The sequence below is a fragment of the Lytechinus variegatus genome, chromosome 11 (genome assembly GCF_018143015.1).
Source record: "Lytechinus variegatus isolate NC3 chromosome 11, Lvar_3.0, whole genome shotgun sequence".
NCBI lineage: Eukaryota > Metazoa > Echinodermata > Echinoidea > Temnopleuroida > Toxopneustidae > Lytechinus > Lytechinus variegatus.
In genome coordinates this window covers 7,069,736-7,092,801 of record NC_054750.1, presented here as the reverse complement: position 1 = coordinate 7,092,801, position 23,066 = coordinate 7,069,736, and the positions used below count along the sequence as shown (strand labels likewise).

The 23,066-nt window shown below is 34.5% G+C and overlaps 1 protein-coding gene across 2 annotated transcripts; it reads right to left on the bottom strand.

The window, feature by feature from the left end:
* Window positions 1-403: 403 nt before the first annotated feature.
* On the bottom strand, window positions 404-15,859 carry LOC121424043 (zinc finger Ran-binding domain-containing protein 2-like). Of its 2 annotated transcripts, none has more exons than XM_041619621.1 (9): window positions 15,722-15,859; window positions 12,027-12,079; window positions 10,722-10,824; window positions 8,388-8,470; window positions 7,780-7,862; window positions 7,062-7,208; window positions 5,794-5,960; window positions 4,986-5,298; window positions 404-3,511 (listed from the first exon to the last, which is right to left on the bottom strand). In XM_041619621.1, the coding sequence occupies exons 1-8, from the start codon at window positions 15,796-15,798 to the stop codon at window positions 4,998-5,000; spliced, it is 1,014 nt and encodes a 337-aa protein (XP_041475555.1). In that variant the 5' UTR covers window positions 15,799-15,859; the 3' UTR covers window positions 404-3,511; window positions 4,986-4,997. The 2 variants fall into 2 exon arrangements, with proteins under 2 accessions (XP_041475555.1, XP_041475554.1); XM_041619620.1 differs by having other exon boundaries at window positions 4,979-5,298; window positions 15,722-15,858.
* Window positions 15,860-23,066: the final 7,207 nt, after the last annotated feature.

The following is a 23,066-nucleotide window of genomic DNA, read 5'->3' as shown; positions in this document are numbered from 1 at the left end:
AAATATGAAGATTTGGGGGGAAAAAATTTCACCTAAATATTTTTCAGCTCCTGGTGACAAAGCAATGTGATGAAGGGGCATGACATACTCATTAATTTGATATCAAATTTATCATGATAGCATAAATATTTTATAAGATACAGTAAATTCTAGAACATTTGACAAACGTCAGCTTTTCTTTGAATTTCCTGGGTGTATGTAAACTTCTGGCCTCAACTGTATATATAAACTATATCCTGTATTGTTTCATCTCAATCATGCTGTTGAAATTAAATGAGCAAGGTCCACTGTTCTACAAAGAATATGCATACTATCCTCCCAGTCATAATCTTCCACTCCATTTTCAACATCACATAAGAAGCTTTGAAAGAAAAAAAAACAAGTATACAACTGCGGGGTGATATAAAATTGAGCAGCAACTTAGCCTTTATTACTTTTAAACAATCTACAGCAAAAGTAGGTAACAAATGAAAATTTAGCTGTTAACTTGTATTGAACCTGTGACCATTTAATATAATCATTTAGCTGGCTTGTATTTGAAATATTTTGTTTAAAAAAAAAAATAGTGATGAGTGCAATGTCATATTAAAACATTTCTAGATTGGAAAAATCATTTGGCAAAGAGCTTGAGAGCAAGTCCTACTGGTAATGATTTTTGTTATAGGTGAGCACATGCATTCTCTGTGTAAACGCATGTAGGATCTTCCATGAAAACTATTTCTATTCATTCAAAATAAAATTATCCATGTAATAATTGCTACAAAATTGAAAATTGACAATGCACAAGGGAATTATTCCACTTTCATAAAAACAAACACATAAATGATATGGATAAATAGATTTCACAAAATTGGTATAAATAAATACAAATCTTCATAAATGTAAATTCAACAAGGCAGTAGCTTCTAATATTCACATTATCCTTTTAATATCCTACAAGTGACATCCATGAATCTACTTAAAAAGTTCTAAAGAACCTACAAACTGATCATGTTTTAAATGAAATCAATAAGATACTCAAAAGTAATTTTTTCAAAATTTCAATCACATTAATTAAACATGGATGCTTCTTGTTTGGCTGATTTTGCATTTATTCTTTGATTTAATGACCAAAAGTGACTTAAATCGGTTTACCAATTTTTTTTTTATTGGACCAGAGCTATTGTTCAAATTGTGGTATCTCTAATCTCATCTTAATTTTTGCAACTGTCCAAAACTGCAATAATGGACCCATACTAGTAATAAATATAAAATAAGTACATGTATGTACTTCAGGCTGAACAAAAAAGTTAGCCAAATGTATTAGAATTGATAGCCAAAGCAAGCACAAATACTACCAATTCAATGTAATTCATATGTTTAGTTGACTACATTATTACAGTACTATATTTGCAGTTGTACCATGTATAAATGCTGCTATAGCAGAACTTCAGATTTTATGAATATGGGGTCCCAAAATTCAACAATCAAAAGTTTCTTCATGTGTTCTCATATACAATGATAAGAGGTTCAACAAAATAGTTCTATCTTTGTTGTATGGAATACTTAAATTATAGAAAAGTGTAGTAGAAAAGCGAGGCACAATTTCATGGTACACTTAATTTTTACATTTTCGTTCGTACTGAAAAAATATTTACATCTTGATTTAAGTTCTCTGTGCAGAAAAGGCAGCATTTCAAAATTCAGATAACACTGCAAGCTTTAAAACCCTAATAGTTCAAAGGAACAATTCATTGTTTGACTAGAGATGAATTATATTTATATCGGTGATGTTCTATTTGAAACATTGGAAGAAAAAAAACTAATTGCCTTTATTGCTTTGGCAGTTGTAAATGTCAATCTAATATAAAGTACAGACTGCTCTGTTAAATTTTAATTCTTACTCAAATTCTTAATATTCACTAGAATATAAAGCTACACAGTAAAACTGATATTACTTAAATGTAAATATATCTGGTAGGAATATGTTGTAAATTGGTAGTCACTGTTCAGATATAAATTTATTCTATTATTCATTAGGCAACAAAGAAATGAAGTGCATTAGCATACATGTAGATAGCGCTTATTTAAAAAAATATCTTAAATTATTGCATTTTTGTCCCATAGATTACTAAATGGGTACACAATTTGAGTGCATGTTTTTTAAAGAACTTTCCAAATGATACATCAACTATGAAAATCCTTAAAGAAAAAATTCAACAAAATTCATGTTAAGCCATTAAGAATTGAATATAGAACCGTTTCCATAATTTAGAGATCAGCCCAGTCTATACTAGTAGACTATTTAATTATGAATAAGCAAAACATGTACAATCACCAAATTACAATTAAGTGCAAAGTTAATGAAGGTAATTTGGGTGTCGAATGTCAAGGAGATTGTCCAACTTATTTTCAGCTACATGAACTTTCAAATTTATGACAGCTGTGCTTAAAATAAAAGTGCTGTTTTTGCAAACTCTAATGTAACGCATATATACCAGTAAAATATGAATGAAGGTTGAAAGCGACAACATCAGATTTTGTACTAGATTTGACATTTTCATTTAAAACATTATTATACAGAATATTGAAAAATTTGGGAGGAAGCAGCATATTATTTCAACTTTTCAACAAGTAATGCCTCAATGAAAACATTGATGCCACTTAACAACAAATGCATTGCCAAACTTACTTTGAGAGGAAATAAATGGAGAAAGAAACAGAAAAGAAATGGACAAATCACTTTGGAAAAGAGGGCGAAAATAACAGATTTAAGATTGAAAAAAGGAGAAGATACTGATAGAGATAGGAGAAGGAAAGGGAGGATAGAGAGAGAGAGAGGACATGAAAGAAAAAGAGAGACAGATAGGAAGGGATGGAAAGAGAGAAAGATAGTGTGACAAACAGTGTGAGGAAGAAGCATAGGTAGAACAGGGGCCCATAACACAAAAACTTAGCAATCATAGAACACTTACTAATGATTGATTGCATTGACTACAATGACCCATTAATCGCAAAAATTAAATGTACAATTAATCGCTAACCTTTGTGTTACGGGACCCAGGTCGGAGAGAGAATGGAGGGAAACAGAGACAAGGAGGAATGGAAGAAAAAAGAGGAGAGAGAAAAGGATAGACAGTGTGAGGAAGGGAGGGACAGAGGAAGGGAGGGAAAAAGAGAAAGAAGGTAAAGAAAGGGGAAAAAAGAGAGTAAAGACGGTATGTCAGAGAAAGAAGAATGGAGGGAAACAGAGAGATAGAGAAAGGAAGAGTGAAAGAAGGTAAGAGAGAAAAGATGAAAGATAGCAGAATAGCTGGCAAGAACAGAAAGAAAAAAGAAAGACGAAAGCATGAATGTACACAAATCTGAAATCTACTATAATTACCAATATGCAAACGATAGACCACATACCTTCCTATCTGTGATACCCTTATAATGACTTACCTACATAATTTTTATTACACACGTTACCTTCACAAACCAAACTTGATGTTTTAATGAAATATCTTTGACAGCTCTGGGTGAATATAATCTGCAAAAACAAAGAAGGAAAAAAATATAATCATCATTACACATGTGTGTAGCTCTCCATTAGAAATTTGTGCAATTAGATAAAAATAAGTGTCCTCATTCCTGAAATTGTTCTGCATGTGTACAACAAATAATGTGCAACTTATTCTGAAAGAATAGTCCTCAATAACGACACCTAAGAAAAGAAATCTTGCTGCTCTAAGATTATCGTACATGCGTTATTTTCAATACATTTTTTTATTCTAAATATCTAGATACTAGTAGAAAATTTTATATCTCGAGGGCTTCATTAATAATAATGATTATACTTCAAAACATGGCTGGCGAAAGTGGCCCGTATTCTGAAGTACGGTTGAATTTAATCTCTGGTCTAAAAGTTGTGGTTTAACTATGGATAGCCAATTGTGACACAATTCTCTAACAATAGACATTCAATGAATCAGCTCCTTTAACTCTCAAATTATTCTTATCTGTCTGGAAAGGATAAATAAGATAACTGTCCTCACCATTAAAGAATTAGGACAGAGCACAGTAAACATGAGAAGCTGATAATGTAAATAAAATTTGGATTTGGCTTTCCATAATTTCAGCACAGAGTTCGACCATTATCTAAGTTCAACCTGACTTCAGAATACAGGCAAATATTTCTAAATCTTCTCTACTAAAGGATAATCTCTCACATATTCATCTCGTCAATATCTATATCACATTCAAAGAAAAAAATCAAGTTTTTGAAAATCATCTATAGATAAACTATTGGTGCAACTAATATCTATCCCAAATTCTTGGTATAACCAAAAATATTTTGTTTCAGTAACCGCACTGTGGATTTATCTGCCCTTTGCAATAAGAAATAGATTCCCCTTTTCTCAATTTCTGGGAAATCTTCCTTTTCATTCCTAGTACGTAAGTACTAGGAATCCTCCTGCTTTAAAACAGCAAGATTAAAAAAAATAATAATACTCTGAATATCAATTTGATAGCTCAGAGTGAAAAGGTAAAATGTACCAGCAATTATCATGCAACCTTATTAATATTAAGTGAAATTACCGCAAATGTCTGGAAAGTCATAGGCCTGTAAAAGCGCTGAGGGTGTTGTGGTCTAGTGGTTATGACTCTTGTCTTTCAATCTAAAGGACAGGGTTCAATTTCCAGCCATGGCACGTTTTCCTTCAGCAAGAAATTTACCCACATTGTGCTGCACGCAACCAAGGTGGGGTGAAAGGGTACCTGGTAAGAATTTATTCCTAGAAATGCAGTGCACATAACAGCTGCTCTGCTAAAGCCAAGAAAGTTATGCTACATTACTGTATAGCGCTCAGAGACTTCTGATAAAGTAGTGCTAAGCGCTTTATAAGCAAGTATAATAATTATTATTCTTATTATTATAGCTATATATTATGATATCATTCAAGTTGAATGTTAAGTATTAAATGTGATACATTATGTACAGCGCAACCAGTCAAACCTTTAACCTAGTAGTGGTCTCAGTAGTAGCGTGAACCTCTGTCCTTGTAATCCTTCCTCAATGGTGACCTTGATCTTGACCTTGAATATGACCTTGAGTACCTCCGATGTTTTGATGATGAACCAGATGACTTTGACCCAGATCGTCTCCGGTCTCGACTCCTTGAACGCGAACGTGACCTCCGATCTCTTGATCTTCTGCGATCTCGACTCCTGGAGCGGGAACGTGACTTCTGATCTCTAGACCGTCTGCGATCTCGGCTTCTGGACCTGGATCTGGATCTAGAGTATGTACCGGATCTGCGATCCTTGGATCGAGATCTGGAACGTAATTAAACGAAAAGAAATGTGAGGAGCGGGGAAGGTGTAATAATACACAATGAAAGATGGAAATGAAATTCTTTGTATTTTTGTGCAGACACCTCGTAGAGGGGTAAATTCTAAAAGATTTAATCCCGAAGGAAAATCCAAAACAATGACTGTTGGAATGATTTGACATCATTCACCGACAAAAGAGTGAAGAGGAAATTAATGAAATTGGATTATATCAACTAGACTCAAGTATTTGTCTGTCATCCAATAAGAGTCAAGAATAAAAGTATTCAATGGCAAATCATCTATTTTATATTCTTCTGCTTCAGAGTTTGTCATTTAAAACTTCCTATCAAAGTTACAGGAATTTCCTTGTAATAAAGGACCCGTTTAGATCAGCTGCAAATGGCACACTTCTTGAACTTGAACACTACATTTATCAGGTGACATGAGTTAACACCGGTCATGTGCGTCAGGTGACTGATCACATGACCACCCGGTTACCTTGACCGGGACCGGCTAGAACCGGAACTCCTTGACCGGTAGGATGAGTGCTGAGAGGAAACGGACTTCGCATCGGATGACGACGACGCTGCTGGCCTGGATGGCTTCTGTTCCGTATCACTGTCCACTAACGCATACGCTGAGAGATCGCCACCATCATCATCATCCTATGTCAATGAAAAATAACAACGAAGGTAAATTAAATTGCCACTTGGGTCTGACTATATCCATTTTATCTACTTACTGTTTGGTCCCATCCTCGTCTGCAAGCAGACTCAAATTTAACATTATACTAAAGTTGTGGTCAACTATGGATAGCCAATTGGGGCATAAATCCTTTACAGTACAAACAAATTTATTAACTCATTTGACACTTAAATCATTCAGAACTGTCTGGGAATGATAACTGAAAAATTTTTCTTCATTATGAAAGCAATAGGAAATAAAAATAGTAAACACAAGAAATATACAATATATACAGAATTTCTGAATTTTTGGCTCCCCATAATTATAGCACAGAGTTAGACTGTGATCTAAATTAAACCCGACTTCAGAATATGGGTCATAGGGTATAATAGGTGCAGTGTAGACAAACATGGCAATTAGACCAACTACTGTATGCAATGTATACTAATTGAATATAAACCATAGAAGACACATTATAAAATGATAAATGTCTATTGACATGAATTAACACTACAGATACTTGAATTTAAGCCTGGGGCCAGTCAAATGTATTGGTGCAAACATGCATGACCAAATGATTTCCAAACACCCCCAAAACAAGTTTTTAGTGGACTTAATTTACACTGAGATTTGAACCCAGAGCAATTTGCTTACAACAGAGACAAGAGTCAGAACTACTAAACCACAATGCAAGAAAATGCAATTTTTTCTATATATCAAGCATTTTAGTAATGAACTCAACTTTATTAATTAGAATCCAGTTTTGATTTCTTAGATACAGAACTATTTGTTTAAAACTCAACGCAAACATGTTAACAATCAAGGGACAGGTGCAAGTGACTGAGTGTAAGAACGAGGAAAAGAGAAAGAGGAAAAGGGAGGATGGAGAGTGGGGGAGAGAGAAATGGTTAGAATGTGGGAAGAAGAGAATGAGATTGGATGTGAGAAACAAAGCATTAAGTGGAGTTCAGATCCTAGCACAATTTGATTTCCTACTGGCTTTAGCCCCCTTCCCAACCCCCCCCCCCCCCCGAAAAAAAAAAATCCATTTAAAGATGCCAACATAGCATATCAATGCTTACATCTGAATCCAATTTATATGCATCAAGGTTGCCTTCGTCGTCGTCCTCCTCCTCATCATCGTCGTCCTCCTTCTCTTCTTCTACCTCTTTGAGTATACTTTTTGGTAGGTCATCAGATTTGCGATATTTCCTCTTTCTTCTACCAAACTGTTGAATAAAAGTTTTAAAAATGTAATCATTTTGGACCGATTCAAGGACTTTTGCTCCATCAATAGGTTGCTCAAGTAGAAAATGAATGTATAAAGATCAAATGAAACCTCATCCTCCATCTTTATTCTGAACAAATATCTAAATCACCCTGCAACTATTATATGATTGAGTTCCATGACAGGTTAAATTATGGTGCACATTATGTTGATATAACTGTGGAAGATTACTGTATTGCTACCTCACAGAAAGAATCAATTTCAATCTAAAATTGCTTATCTCTGTCAGATATTGCCAAGTAACAACAAAAGGATGTGGATTTTTTTCAAGCTTATGTGTAATTACATGTAATTGCAAATTTTAATCACAAATGATTGATCTATTCTGTTAAAATTGATCAATCATTTGAAAGTGTACTTTATGCAACAGTAAAATAACAAAGTGATTTGCTATATTGCTAGTAATAGCAAATCGATTCATTCTTTTAGTTGAGCAAAGTTGATAAGCAATACCCCCTGTCTTGTGTATTCCTTCATGAGAACTCTAAATATTAAAGACCAAACTGACAAACCTCATCATATTCTTCATCTGAATCAGACCCCCTGTCATCTCTGTATTCCACTGTACCTCTCTCATTGAATCCACCTCCATACCCTATAGAAGATACAAGGATTAACATTATAAGACCAAGACAAGGGATTAAAGTTTTTTTTACTACAACAACTTCTTCTACTACCTATATTTATTGGGCAGTTTTAATATGCGTTGACAAAGTGCCCAGGTGAACTGTACTATTAATAATAAAAAAAAACACATGTAATTTTCAAATTTAAAATAAATTTAACTAAAAATGAAGAAAAGATTAAATTAAGGAAACCTTATTTATCTTTGTTCTTTTGAGAAATGTTTTTGATAACTACATTAAGATTTAATTAATATCTATCCATTAAATCTATCTTTTCCTTATCTGAACCAGTTTACCGATGTGTTAGCCCATCTAAAACACATGAAAACTCATATATAAAAATTAAATTGTGGGTGGGCGTTCATGTATCTCTCTATGATTTTATTCTATCATTAGGCTGCTGTCACTGCGCATTTCAAATTATAACTTAATGAAAGCTAACCTCAACCTAAAAAAATACAAACAAATAAATAATGTAAGAATTCCATATTTACCTGTTCTCTCTTCAATTTTTCCAAATTTAGGTGAGTGACAAACATTGCATTCATTCCTCCTGGCCCAGTTGACATTACCACACCTGTTTATCAGTATAAAAAGGGGAGGGGACCAGGGGTGGAGGTGGGAGGGCGAAAACAATATAAGCGTTAATCTGAGCCTCTGGGGAATACATCAATTGTATGTGTACATACATCGGGGAAAAATTTCCTGGTATAACATCATAATTTGCTTTAAATTTTTTGAAGACAGCTTGACACAAACAAAATATTTTGTAGCAATTTATTTTACAGGACTGTACAGAACATAGTTGAAATTTTTTCTCTTAGAACTAGAAATGCTAAATCAAAATTTAAATTTAGGAGTAAAATTATTCCCTGTATATCCGTCAAGGTGTCAATAAGATGATCAACGATGGATGACATTTTAGAAAGTGTCCATTCGGGATGAATTTAATATGAAGCCTTCACCTACGTACAAACTTTTTCTTTTGGTTAAAGGGGAATCCAGCCTTGGCCATAAAATGTTATGTTGGGAAAGAGAAAAATAAATTAAACAGAATGGTGAAAGTTTGAAAGAAATCGGACAAGCAATGAGAAAGTTATAGCTGCTTTAAAATTGAGATCACTAATACTATGTAGATTTCAAATTGGCAACTGTGTAAGTAAATTATGACAAGGGGCAAGGACAACTTTCCCATAGGCCATGTACTTTATTATCAGTGATTTGTGGTTTTCTCCTAAGTACCCATTCCCCTGGGGCAGTAATCTAAATATAACCCAGGTAGTATATTGTAGTATGTCCTCATGAAAGAAAAATATAATTTGAAATAAAACTTTTGGGAAAAATGACATTTTAGCCATAATATGTATTGGAGTACATGGAAGAGTAGTCCTTGCCTTACATCACTATGACATCCCATATGCGGCCAATTTGAAGTCACCATGGGTATAGTGATTACCAATATTTACAACTTTTAAAAATTCATAACTTTCTTGTTGTTTGTCCAATATTGTTCGAACTTTCACCTATCAACTTGTCTGATTTTTCTTTTCCTTATAAAAACAAGTTTTTATTTGGGTTGGATTCCCCTTTAAAATTATGTGAATGCAGAACTGGATTAAAAGGCTAATCTACAGGCCTCCCAATACTACTGATTGGTCTGTGACTGATGTGGAATAGACTGCTATAATATTTTAGCAATGTAAACATTTAAACATTGAACATCTTACTATCTTAAGTTCTGAGTCATCATACTTATACTAATAATGCTGAATGCTATTATCATTTAATACTTGAATTCTCTGACTTAGTTGAATTCTCAGTTTCAATTGTCTACTGATGATCTTAATTCAATTCCCAAATTGATTTTTCTTTGCTTAGTGACAACCCCCCCCCCTGATATTCCTAGGATTATCATTAACCTCAAATAGCATAATTTTTCTTCTTTATGTTGTTATTCGATTCCAAACTGTGGTGTAGACCAGTTATATATTGTGCTGTGGCCCAAGGAAGGCACATGGACAAAAAATAACAAGTCGAGCGCCTCTGGCAGTCTCACCTGCATTACGTGATTCAATATAGCAGCAGTGCTGACTTTAAAAACTACTTTAAAATAACTATTCCCAACAAACACCATTCATATAATGATACAATACATTCATTGACCCTAAATGACATTTGACCTTGATCATGTCACCTAAGATTTGTCAGTGATATTTAATTACCCCTATGTCCGCAATTCATAAACTATATCCATAGACTTTGAAAGTTATGACAGCCATGTAACAATTACCTCCAACATGGGCCATCGGAAAAGCGGTGCCTATTATAATAGTCTCACTCTTCTATGCAGGTGAGACAAAAACCAAGGCTACAGATACATCAGCTGACATTTGCAGCAATAAAATGGCATCCCATGGATTATAGTATAAATTATAAAATGCATTGAGTGCACAATTGAAATCAGTGCCTCAGAAGAAATGCTACATATCATATGAACTGGCGACCCATTGTTAATGGGAGACATTGATGAGTTTGGATAAGAAAATAAAGAATATACAACATGCTAGTCCCGCTTCTAGAATTGATTTGAAGCTAAAATAAAAAGGATGTCAAACTTATTCTCAGATATGTTGATCAGCAGAAAGTGCACTACAAACACTAATTACATCAATAGTTCGGAATGAGAAAAACATTACTAGATTCCAGTGTTAAAAAATGGCTTTAGGCCTAGTTCTTTATATCCTGCTCAATTGAGGGAAAATATTAAAAATAATCTGGAAAGTCAACCTTTATAGAAATACAGTGGATGGTCTGACAGTATTACTTACATCTTACACTGCCAATCATCAGCACTGAATAAACCATGACTCTTCTCGGCCATCTGTTTTCCAATGATCAGGCCTCCATCTTTTATCTTCATTCGACTCTTCTCTGAAAATAGACAATATCAAATAAAGTATATGTAATGATGCATGATGGCTACAAGATTTCATAATGGTGGGGGGGGGGCAACCCAGAAAAGGTTAAGTTTAGTAAATACCGTAGAGAAACATTAAAGAAGCATAATGCCAAAAATTTCATAAAAATTGGATGTAAAATAAGAAAGTTGTGGCATTTTTAATTTTTGGCTTATTTTTCACAAAACAGTTATATCCACAACTCATTGATATGACATTGAGAGAGTCAATGATTTCCCTCACTAGTTCTTGTTTTTACTGTTTGAATGATACAATTTTTTTTTACAGATTTGACAATAAAGACCATTATATATATTGGACCCCAAAATGTTAAACAAAGGTAATTCTACATGTTCAGGGAAGAATAAAACTGTTTCACATGACGATGAGAAAATTTGAATTTAATATCATAAGTCATATTCCATGAAAAGCAAAAGAAATAGTGATGAGTGTACACAAATGTTTTGGGAAAGTTAAAGCAAAGCTTTACAATGTTACATAACTTTATTTTACATATGATTTTGACGAAATTTTCAGTGATATTTTTGCTTGATTTTTGTCTTTTATTCAAATGAACTTTTTGTTAGCTTGGACTTGTCATTCAAATTGCAAAGAAATTTAAGGGCAAGGCAACTTTTCAAAAAAGCGAAAAAATATATGAGGCCAGTGAAGATGAGTTGGAGAAATTCGAAGGAATAAATTTATTACCCCTTTGGATACTTCAATTTCAATGAGTTTGGCAAAAATTTGTTAACAAGCAAAACAAAGGGGGTTCTTTTGAAAAAAGTTTTGTTGCAAAGCAGAATCTGACAAGAAAAACAAAAACAAAATAAGAATCTTCATTACAAAAGGGTGTTACTTTCATCATGAAATCGAAAGGGGAGAAGTTTACGATTTTTAAGGTAATAATAATGTAAAAATTCATCTTGATTGATGACCATAAAATGTTAACATAGTAAATAGACATTGACCAATGCTTACATAAAATCTGAACTCTCTCTAAATTGTATTCATAACAGTTTATGAACATGAGGGTAATTAACTTTTCTAATGTTTTTGTCTGGAAGATTACTTTTTGAAGGTTTTTAACACAATACCAACTGGACAGTGTGGTTCATACATTAAGTCCATAAAAATGCAATCAATTAGTCAATAGGTTAATAAAAAAAAACTTACCTGCCCCACATCTGTTGCAGTGAGTTCTCCTTGCAAAGTTCACATTGCTACACCTACAAAATATAAAACCAAAATTCATTATATTACGATATACAAAAAGAGCAAAATCTCCATTTTCAAACTTCAAGTGGATAATGGTCAATAAATACTTTAACTAAGGTTTGACCCAAGTCATGTCGGAATCGTTTCATTCTAAAATATCCGCCAGGGTGGTGCTAGTCAAAATCCAGTATTCTGATAATTGAATGTTAGAAATAAGAATTAAACACAATACAATAAATATAGTTTCTAATATCCATCAAGTCTATAACAAAATTGGTATCTAAACAACAATCAAGCAGGATTGGCATGTCACAGACCTCTCCATTTTATTCCAAAATTACCATTCTGTACAATGGCTTCTGTAAAGGACATTGTCATACATGTACCATGCACTGGATGTCACCAAAGAGGGTGCTTAATCTCAAATTCATATCAGTGGACTCACTCTCCATCTCTCTCTATTATTATTATCAGTGATTAAATTTCTTTGAATGTATCAAAATTGAGCTACTGTCTTCTTTATTCAAATAAGTTTGCAAAAAGAGTTCCACATGTAGGGGAGACCGGGGTTAGTTGGAACATGGGGTAAGTTGAAACATTGTAATTTTCTTTAACGCCTTTATAATAAATTTATGCAATACTGCCCTATTGCAATAATAATTCAACACTGTTGTATCATTAATAGCAATAAATTGAGGGCAGTATTGCATAAATTTATTTTACAGGCTTTAAAGAAAGTTACAATGTTTCAACTTACCCCATGTTCAACTAACCCCAGTCCCCCTACCTCCCCCCCAAAAAAAAAATGTTGAGACTTCCGGTTTATTCACTTTAGAACGATGTGCGAGAAGAGCCAAGATCCGCAGGACCGAGTGCGGTATATCCATTTGGCGAGTCGAGCACAGAGTTCATTATTTAGGTACTCTATGCACAGGAATGCGTGCATTGTTTGTTTTATATAACCCCCTCTTCCCCCCATGATACTGAGTTGCCGAGAATGATACATTTGATCTAAACTCTATATAATTCTAGATAATTCCAGACCTCGCACTATCCTGCACTCTTCCGTCAGAGTGCAGGATAGTACTTTTGGTATGACGTCAGAGTGCAGGATAGTGCATTTTGGATGCCATAGTGCAATTTGCTGAATATCATGTGATCCGATTGGGACCAATCAGATTACAGAACATTCTTGGGAGTTGTATAAGACAGGCTGGCGCATTCATATGCTAAAGCTGCAAAAGAAAATATGACGACAATCAATCGTTGGAAACGGACATCAACTCTTTGGAATTCAATTTTTGGATCTTAAGTCATATTCATCATAAGAAACTGGTAAGCCGATTGCTTTAGTCACACGCTTTTTCTCTGTAAAAAAAGGGGGAATTAAAGAGCAATCAAAGAGGGTGCAGTAGAACACTATTTTCTTTCAGCACCGTGCAAAGCACCATCAACTACAAGTTCTATGACTAAACTTTGATCTATTGACGGAGGGGATCAGACAGTCTCAGCGGATGTTGTTGTTGTTATTTTGAATAGGCAAACTAGTCAGTTTTGACTATTGTTGCCTTATAAACATGCTTTTCTTTTTCTCCAAAATATATGATAAATAATATGAGCAAATCCTGACACTCTATAATAATCCGCTTCTTCATATAGCGCATAATACATCGGAACGACGTGTCTAAGCGCTTTACAGATATATCTCTGATATTACAGATATTACTCTGAGCTCGGACCCTCGCACATGCCATGGTTTGAAACTGGCAGAAAATTATTTATACATGTGAGGTCTGGAACTCGATGCTGGCTGTAAATCACCAATTGTGAGGTTAACCGGAGGATGGATATGGAGTGAAATTAGGATGAAAAGTAAGAAATTAAGCTTCTTAATCTCTTCAAGCTACATGTAGTTTTGGTGTAGTATATTTACAATAAATATGCATTTTTTCCCAACTTTGCCACTCAGAGTATCAGAACGAGTTTTGGACCTTGATGTTCGGGTAGGTGGAGCGTAGTGTAGCGGTAATGATGGAACCTGCATGAACATCATTAAGGTAGAGGTAGACCAAGTGAAAAATAAATGCCCCAAGAAACACACTCACACGTATTGCGAGGTCAGTATACTATACTAACCTCGCACCACCATGTTTACGTAATGGATTTTAGAGCTGTCCGTTAACATCGCTTCATAACACGAATGATGTCAGCCGAAACTCATTCCACTACTCACCAGGGCTTTTCACAGTGAAAGGCATTCCATTTTCAATTTTTAACATATCTTTTAATATAAAAAGGATATAAGAGCAAAATTTGCAAAGTCGCTTACCACGGCATGGAAAATGGCTTCACATGTCTCTTCCACGGAAATAAAAGGTCGTTGGTGGTGCTAATACAATTCACAACCTTAATTCAGCTTGTCATTACTTTTAAAACTAGATTCTTGATTCATTGTATGTGCAATTCCTAAAAAACATACTTTTTATATTATTTTTGCTGAAGATAATTTTGGAAAATATTCAAAAGTGACCGTCAAACTAAACAAAAAATATAGAAAATTCTATTTAGGAAGGGGGGTCGGGTGTCCGGACACATTGAATTTTTGAAGCTTTCTATTTTGTCTTTGGATTGTAACTCTAAATGTACGAATTCAATAGTTGTAATCATCGTCCATTTTGTTCTTCATAATATTTCCTAACATTTTGTATTAAAACTGATGAAACTTGGCTTGTAATTTTTTCCAAATAACTTTCTAAAATTGATCGTCCGGACACACAACAACTTGGTATACCTTGAACAAAGCCCCGCAAGTGCTACCATTTGTTTGTCAATTAACGTTCCACCAAAGTCTTAAAAAGATTGGACACTTTGCCAACTTCAAGAAACGCTTTGCATCGAATTGTACCTAGTCTTTCCCTTCTTCTTCTCTATAAGTACAGGCCACCGTCTGGCGTATTGTCGTACTGTTGTGCAGCTGCAGGTGCAATGTATGTACAGTGTCTCAAATAAGGGGTCTAAAATGAACTCAAGAATGTGCAGCTAAAAAGACATCCGTAGAAAGTTAACGGAGCTGGATTTTCTGTACCTCTCTTTTGAAACTTGGAAGAAAGGTACATGAGACGTGCCCTCTTAAGCTCATTCAACAAAAAATTTCGGAAATCGCAGGCTCACTCCATATATATCTTATTATTTTTGCCGGAGTTCGTTGCGGAATTTCGCATGCTCGTGCCTTCAATTTTCCTGTAGGCCTACACGGCGGCAGTAATGCATTATGCACCCATCAAGGCATCATCATCATGATCATGCCCATGCATGTATGCCATAAACTTAAAGAAGGTCAAGGACAATCTCAATTTATCAAGACACAATTTGTCTTGGTTTATGAGGATATCCTTGCTTTCTATTCTGGGACAATCCCAATTTTCAAACCAGCGCCTCTACCGACTAGTCAAACGTAGCGCTTCCCTTCATTCTTTCCAAACGCCGCGCCCACTCACATAGATATCAATTAGTGGGGCAATGCAATACAAATATCACTCTACCAAAACGCAACATATCACCAAGCATTAATAACCGTTCTCACTTCACCAACAATAATCCAAATAATTATCCTGATTATCAGCCAGTCTATTCTTTACGACTATATCACTTACTTTCCGTTGTTGCATACCCAATCGCCATCATTTCCCATAAACTTCTTCCCCGACATAACGACATCGGTAATAGACATCACACGGAACAAAGTACCGGTAACTTTAGTGCCCGCGGCGCCGCGGTCCCCCGGCGCGGCCGGCCCGGGTGGGCGATTCTCGAAATAAATTAACATGATAACGCTATGAGATACGTGCCCTGTACGTGCCACATCAAAGTCGAAAATAGGGGGCTCTGGAACTCCAACTTAGTCTTAAAATGGGGGTCTCCAGAACGGCTCTTGGACTCTTGGAGGCTAAAATTGGGCAAGACTTCCATACTTAAAATGTAGAACTAATAGATTTCGGAACATGCAGTCCCATCCCATACTAGATCGACCTCCTAAATTCTCAATCATAATTAACCCACATCTATAGTATGGTATTTCTCTGACTGCTGCTCTTGTCAATTGATTTTTTAATCATTAGTATGTCACATTATATGTATAATATATGTACTCTATTTCTACTTGCAATTATGAACATTAGTCAACTATTTTCACCACTTGTATACAATCATTGTTTTTAAGTATTGTAGATGACATAAATATGCTGTTTGATATGCTTATAGAATTAGCCAATTTATATATAATCAAATTTCATTTAAAAATATATGATCTTTGAAAATCAGGTATTATTGTATTACACAAGAATTGATTTTTTTAAAGGTTCATAATTCCGCATATATACATGTTAATAGTCTTAAATTTGACACTTATTCCAACATATGGACTCGTATGATCTCTATGTTGTATTCCTTTCCCTTCCTAGCAACTCTTTTGTTCCTGTTGTTTGTTTACTTTACTTTCGAATTCTTCTAACTTTGTTTATTCTTACAACTTCATGTTTTTTACCTCTTTCATAATGTTTGTACCTTCTTTTCTTCTGACTTTCTGCTCCATTTCTTCCCTTCACTCCCGCCCCCTCTCCACCTCTCTATCTGCCTCTCCTTCCCACCTCTCTCGTACCTTTCCAAAATTCCACAACACAAGTAGTTTTCAATACAATACTTTATCCGTATCATTTATTTTGTAATTATCTGTGTTATATTCTTTGAATATTTTTTGTGTCTTTATTACCTTGTGGATACATCACAATTCGGCCTTAGCCGCGATGATGTCTTGATTAATAAACCATTTATCTATCTATCATATATCCTCACCACATAATAATAATGAATAGGGGTTTCCGAACTATATCTGGTAGGCATGGCATATAAGCCAGCGCACTTCCAGAATGAGAAACACAAATTTGAGGGTCTCTGGAATGGGGAAAATAGGACTTTCTCTGGCTATCATGATGCTGGAACAACTTACTGATTTAAAATTGGGGTCTCAGTGCCCTCCCATCGAGTGCCAGTACAGACTTCCCCACGATAACCACTTCCACCACGACCACTATATTACCGTCATCAACATCACCATCGATCATCATGCATATTCAATCATGCATCATCAGCATATTATCACCATACCACCAACATCATCATCGCCATCATCATAGTAATTTCAGGGTCTTAAAGCCAAGGATTCACAAACCAAAGGGTTCACAATTGTGAGGCCGCTTTTTCTCAAATCATTGGCATATTTCTTTAATCAGAATATAATTTGTCGTCGCTTCATCAATATGTCAACGAAGTCGCAGCTAATAACATAGGCAATAGTCAGAGTGTTGAATAATTTGCAGGCAAACTATAATGAGTTAAAATTCATTAATTTTAATGACATGCATATCCAGATCGAGCAGTAGCGGATCGTGACCCGGAGAAGACAAAGCATTGGGGGGGGGGGGGCACTGCATCGTCTGTGAACAATGCTGTGCCCCCATGCTTTGTCTCCTCCGGGTCACGGTCCGCCACTGAGATCGAAACATATTCGGCTTGTATTTCAAATTTCAATATTTTAGATTTTTTTTTCTAATCTAAAAAAATACATTCATATCTTGAAATTTCAATTTAAATCCAGAATTTGGCAATTGAATGGTCATTGGTATATTTCACTTTGTCAAGTCAGTTATGTTTGTCTATATCTTGCTGTTGTAAATGGAATAAAATCTATATTCCAAGAAGAAAAAAGTATAAACCATAACAGAGAGAAAAAAGTACTATGTTCATTGACCCTAAATGAAATTTGACCTTGATCATATGTGACTGAAGACTTGTGCAAGACAATCAGTGATACTTGAATACTCTTTTGTCTACATTTCAACAACTAGATCCATAAACTTTCAAAGTTTTGGCAATCCAACAAATACCCTCGTGGCCAAAGTTCATCATGCAGGGTGACCAGACTCAGTCCCGTATTTCCCGGGATCGTCCCGTATTTTTCTCCTAATTTGTCTCGGCTTCCCGACAAACCTTCAGGGGACGCCGATTTGTCACATATTTCTGAATAAGATATAGTCAATACATTTAAGTGACAAATTTTCACCAAATAACCAAAATAATTATGACGAAGCAGAGACTACAATAAAATCGAGAACTGTAAACTTTTTGGCAGTTCTACGGTAATTTTCTTGACTTAATGCATTGCAAACAAACTGGCCTTTTGCCTGTGGAGATGTAATCAGAGGAACAAGTTTACTGAGTTCTCAAAGTTGTTTCAACTTTCGTTTCGAGTCTTGTGATCTGTGCGAATTTATAATGGGATGGGAGAGATGCCTGTGTATCGTGCCGCAATGTTTCCTCTGATTATTTGACAATGTTTGATTTTATTGTTTGACAATGTTTTATTTTATTCATTTCCAGAACACATCAGTTTTAAAGAAACATTAAAACCCAACAAAAACCATTATGATTTTTCTTTGATAATTTTTTTTGTTTGCTTGAAAGTTCAACTTTTGTCCTCTTTCTTTCTGTTCTATTTTTGATCTTCATCCTTTTATCCTTCCTGATTGCCTTTTTTGTTCTTCATTTCCTATCTTTCTTTCCTATCCTTTATCTATCTCTCAATTCATTTTTCTTTTCTTTCTTTCTCTTACTTTCCTTCTTTTTTAACTTTCTTTTTATTTCCTTTATTCTATCCTTAAACTTTTCTTTCTTCTCCTTTCCTCTTTTTCTTTCTTTTTTCATTCTTTCATCCCTCTCTTTCATCCTTCCTTCTAATTATTTCCCTTATTATTTCTTTCCCTTCCTCCCTTCCCCTCAGCTTTTTGTGTTTTTCTTTGTCCTATCTTTCAGAGAATAAAAGAAACATTTTTCTTTCCTTCATTCTTTCTTTCCTCCTTTTATCTTACTTTTTACTTTCTCTCCTTTCACACATTTATCAATTTCCCCTTCCTTTCCTTTTTTTCTTTCTTTATTCTCTTCAAAGAATGATGGAAACGTTTTTTCTATCTTTCGTTATTTTTTCATCCTTCTTTTATTCTTTCTTTTAATTTTTTTCCTTTCCCCTTTATTTTTTTCTTTCTCTTTTCTTTTGTCTATTCTTTCTTTCCTTCATTCTTTCATCTCTTCCGATTCTTTATATTTTTTTCTTCTCAATTCATCTCTTTCGTCTATTCTTTCTCTTTCATTCTTTCGTTCACCCTCCCTTCCAATAATTATAGTCTAACCTTCTTTGTTTTTGTACTTTTGTTAAGGCCATCCGCTCATGTAGCGTGCTTTGTTGATTGTCCCGTATTTCATTTTGAGAAATCTGGTCACCCTGACATTGTCATGTGACCCGAGACTCCCACAGGATATTCACTGATACTTAATTACTCTTATGTCCAAGTTTTATGAACTAGATCCATATACTTCCAGAGTTATGACATGAAAAAAACTTGAGATTTCATATTGATTCCCCCCACATAATATAAGTTCATTAACCGCAAATGACCTTTGACCTTGGTCACACAAGTTGAAACTCACAAAGGATGTTCAAGAATAATTGATTACTCTTATGTCCAAATTTTATGAACTAGCTCTATAAAACTTACAATAACTCTATAAAGTTACAATGGAAATTCAACAAATACCCTTAACATGCCCAAAGTTCATTGAACCTAAATGACCTTGGTCATGAGACCTCAAACTCTGGCAGGATGTTAAGTAATACATGATAACCATTATATCCAAGTTTCATGAACTAGGCCCATATACATCATCAGTTATTTTGACATTTCAAAAACTTAACTTTTGGTTAAGATTTAACGATGCTGCCACCATCGGAAAAGCAGCGACTATGAGCAGACGAGACCCCATCCCCCCCCCAAAAAAAAAAAAAAAAATATGGGTCTAATCAAAACTATCAAAACATCCATTTGAGCTGGTTTGGTACATAGCCATAATTTTATAGTAAATAGAAAAATGTACACTCTTTCATGAAATACTACAAAGACATAACAAATTTCTTACATATAATCAGTTTCTGCGGCTAGTTTTGCAATGACTAATATTCATATTTAATCCTGATAAGATTAAACAGATTCATTGTAATATCTCCATTTAACTCCAAAATACCATCATTTCAGTACACTCAATCATTTTTCATCTACTCCAGTTCTTGAATGAGTAGAAAATGTTAACAATGAATATAAACACAGTTGTGTATAATTCTACCTGTTCTATAAAATTGAAAGTGATTTTTAAAGCATATTGAGCATGCATGTGTTATCTATTTTGGAGTCGTATTTCACATTCGGCAAAAAATTGTGGTCCACAAAGAATTGACAAAGGTAGACCTACTTATCCGTTTTCTTCTTGGCAATTAGACATACATAAAATAATGAATCTCAAATTATAAATCATCAATGCATATAAACGAAAACAAATATAGAGCTATTGTATAAAATAATAAGTGTCCCTTTTAAGTGGGATTCACTGTCATTCTAGTTTTGACTCCATCAGCTTGGAAATGTTTTATCCTATCTCCATTTTTTTTGCATGTGCGCATGTTTGTATACACCAGATTTCCTGAAAAGGTTGGTTACATGTACTTTTTCATGGATTTAATCTATTTGATGGCACATTTGAGTACAGGTCAGTGCAATTTCCTCCTTTTTTGAAAATGACTTTTATTAGGACCAGAGACAAAATAATGCAATACTGTAATAAATGCACAATGTAAACTCATATCCTATTCATATATACCAGGTTGCCAATACTTCTTTTTCTTTTGTAGATTACATGCTTTACTTTTCTGATAATGTTATTGTTCAATTCAGTGGATTCAAAAAATTGTGCGCCATCTATTGGTTGCATTGGACATGCTGAAATTTGCAAAGCCTCATGGGAAAAAGTCTACCTATGTTGCACACACTAGTACTTTTAAAGGGGAATAAAACCTTTGGAACAAATAGGCTTGTGTAGAAACAGAAAAATCAAAGAATAAGAATAAAGAAAGTTTGAGAAAAATCAAGCAAATAATGAGAAAGTTATGAGCACTTGAATATTGCAATCACTAATGCTATGGAGATCCTCCTATTGGCAATGCAACAAGGATGTGTGATGTCACTGATGAACAACTTTCCCTTTGGTGGACTATAAAATACCCTCAAAATGTCTCTTTTTACTTTTTCTTATGATGATACAAACTCTTTATCCATGATGTATTCTTAAAAAATATGTATTACATGCCCTCATGTAGAAAGAACACATGATCTATGGATAGATGTGATAAAGAGGCAATTCAAGTGAAATATATACTAAAGTAATGGGGAGAGTTGTTCACAAGTGACATCACACATCTTTGTCTCATTGCCAATTTGCTATCTCCATAGCATTAGTGATTGCAATATTCAAATGCTCATAACTTTCTCATTATTTGTCTGATTTTTCTCAAACTTTTGTTGATCTGTTTCTTTGATTTTTCTGTTTTCACACAAGCTATCTTGTTCCTATGGTTTCATTCTCCTTTAATAGTGCATGCACATGCATATTCAGTGCTGGCCGACACGGCTCAAACAAGTATGCTGTTTACAAGGGTCCAGGAGGTGGGAAAGAAATTTGCCTGCATGTTTCTTTGCAAAATTTAGAACGTTTTTTGTGAATTCTTGTCAAATGGTTTTCATTTTCGAAGCATCACAGTCACATTACAGTACACTAGCACTGTGCAAAGCCTGCGCGTGATGTCGACCCCAAAGATAGAAAATTGGCCTGTTTGCTGCAACAGATGGCGACCATATTGTGAATCCACCAAATTCTTGCCTTTATGATGCTGAAGAATGATTAACTTTTGGTAGATGTGCATTGACTGCCTAAAACAGGATTCACAAACGTTCTAAACAAATCCACCGTTTCATCACATCTCATTCTTTCATACAGTGCTCTATCAGAAGAAATTATTTTCACTGATTTAAGTTACTGAAATAGTTTCTCAGGAATATTAAAGGTAAAGTCCACCTCAGAAAAAGTTGATTTGAATCAAGAGAGAAAATCAGATAAGCACAATGCTGAAAATTTCATCAAAATCGGATGTAAAATAAAAAAGTTATGACATTTCAAAGTTTCGCTTATTTTCAACAAAATAGTTATACTGATGAACGATCCAGTTACATCCAAATGAGAGAGTTGATGATGTCACTCACTATTTCTTTTGTTTTTTATTATTGTTTGAATTATACAATATTTCAATTTTTACGAATTTGATGAGTAGGACCTCCTTGCCTGAAGCACAAAATGTTACAATAATGGAATTCCATGTGTTCAGGGTGGAATGAAACTTCATTTCACATGACAATGACGAGAAAATAAAAATATTTCATATTTCATATAATAAAATACAAAAGAAATAGTGAGTGAGTGATGTCATCAACTCAGAACTAATACTCACAACTAATACAGAACCATTTCATGAAAGTCCACTAGGTCATCATAATACAAGCATATGTTCAGATAATGACAAAACTTTAATATCAACCGATAGCAGATTTAATATTCTGTTTGATTCATGTGACATCATTTGTTGGCTACTCTTCTGACATGATATGTGCTACATTTTTCAACACAGCTTTATAGTAAACAAATACGTATTTACTTGAAAATAAATAAGTATGGTTAATTCTTTTTTGAGAGAGGTGATAGAGCAATTTATAGAATTTAGTACACAAAAAAAATCCAAGACCCCCATGTCTGTCAAACTTCAATGTTGATAGTGACACCTAAATAGGCAACATTTAGAGATGTACATGGTAATTCTTAAAGGTGCATGCTTCTATGATCCTATGATCCCCGGGGCCAGGGGGCACTTCCATTGACGAGTGAATACCATGTGCGACCATGGGGTCTCGAAAAGCACCCTAAACACATATTTTTCATATTCTGAAAATGCACCCTTAGCAAGTATTGGTGTGTGAAACCCTACCCTTAACAAATATTGGAAACAAAATG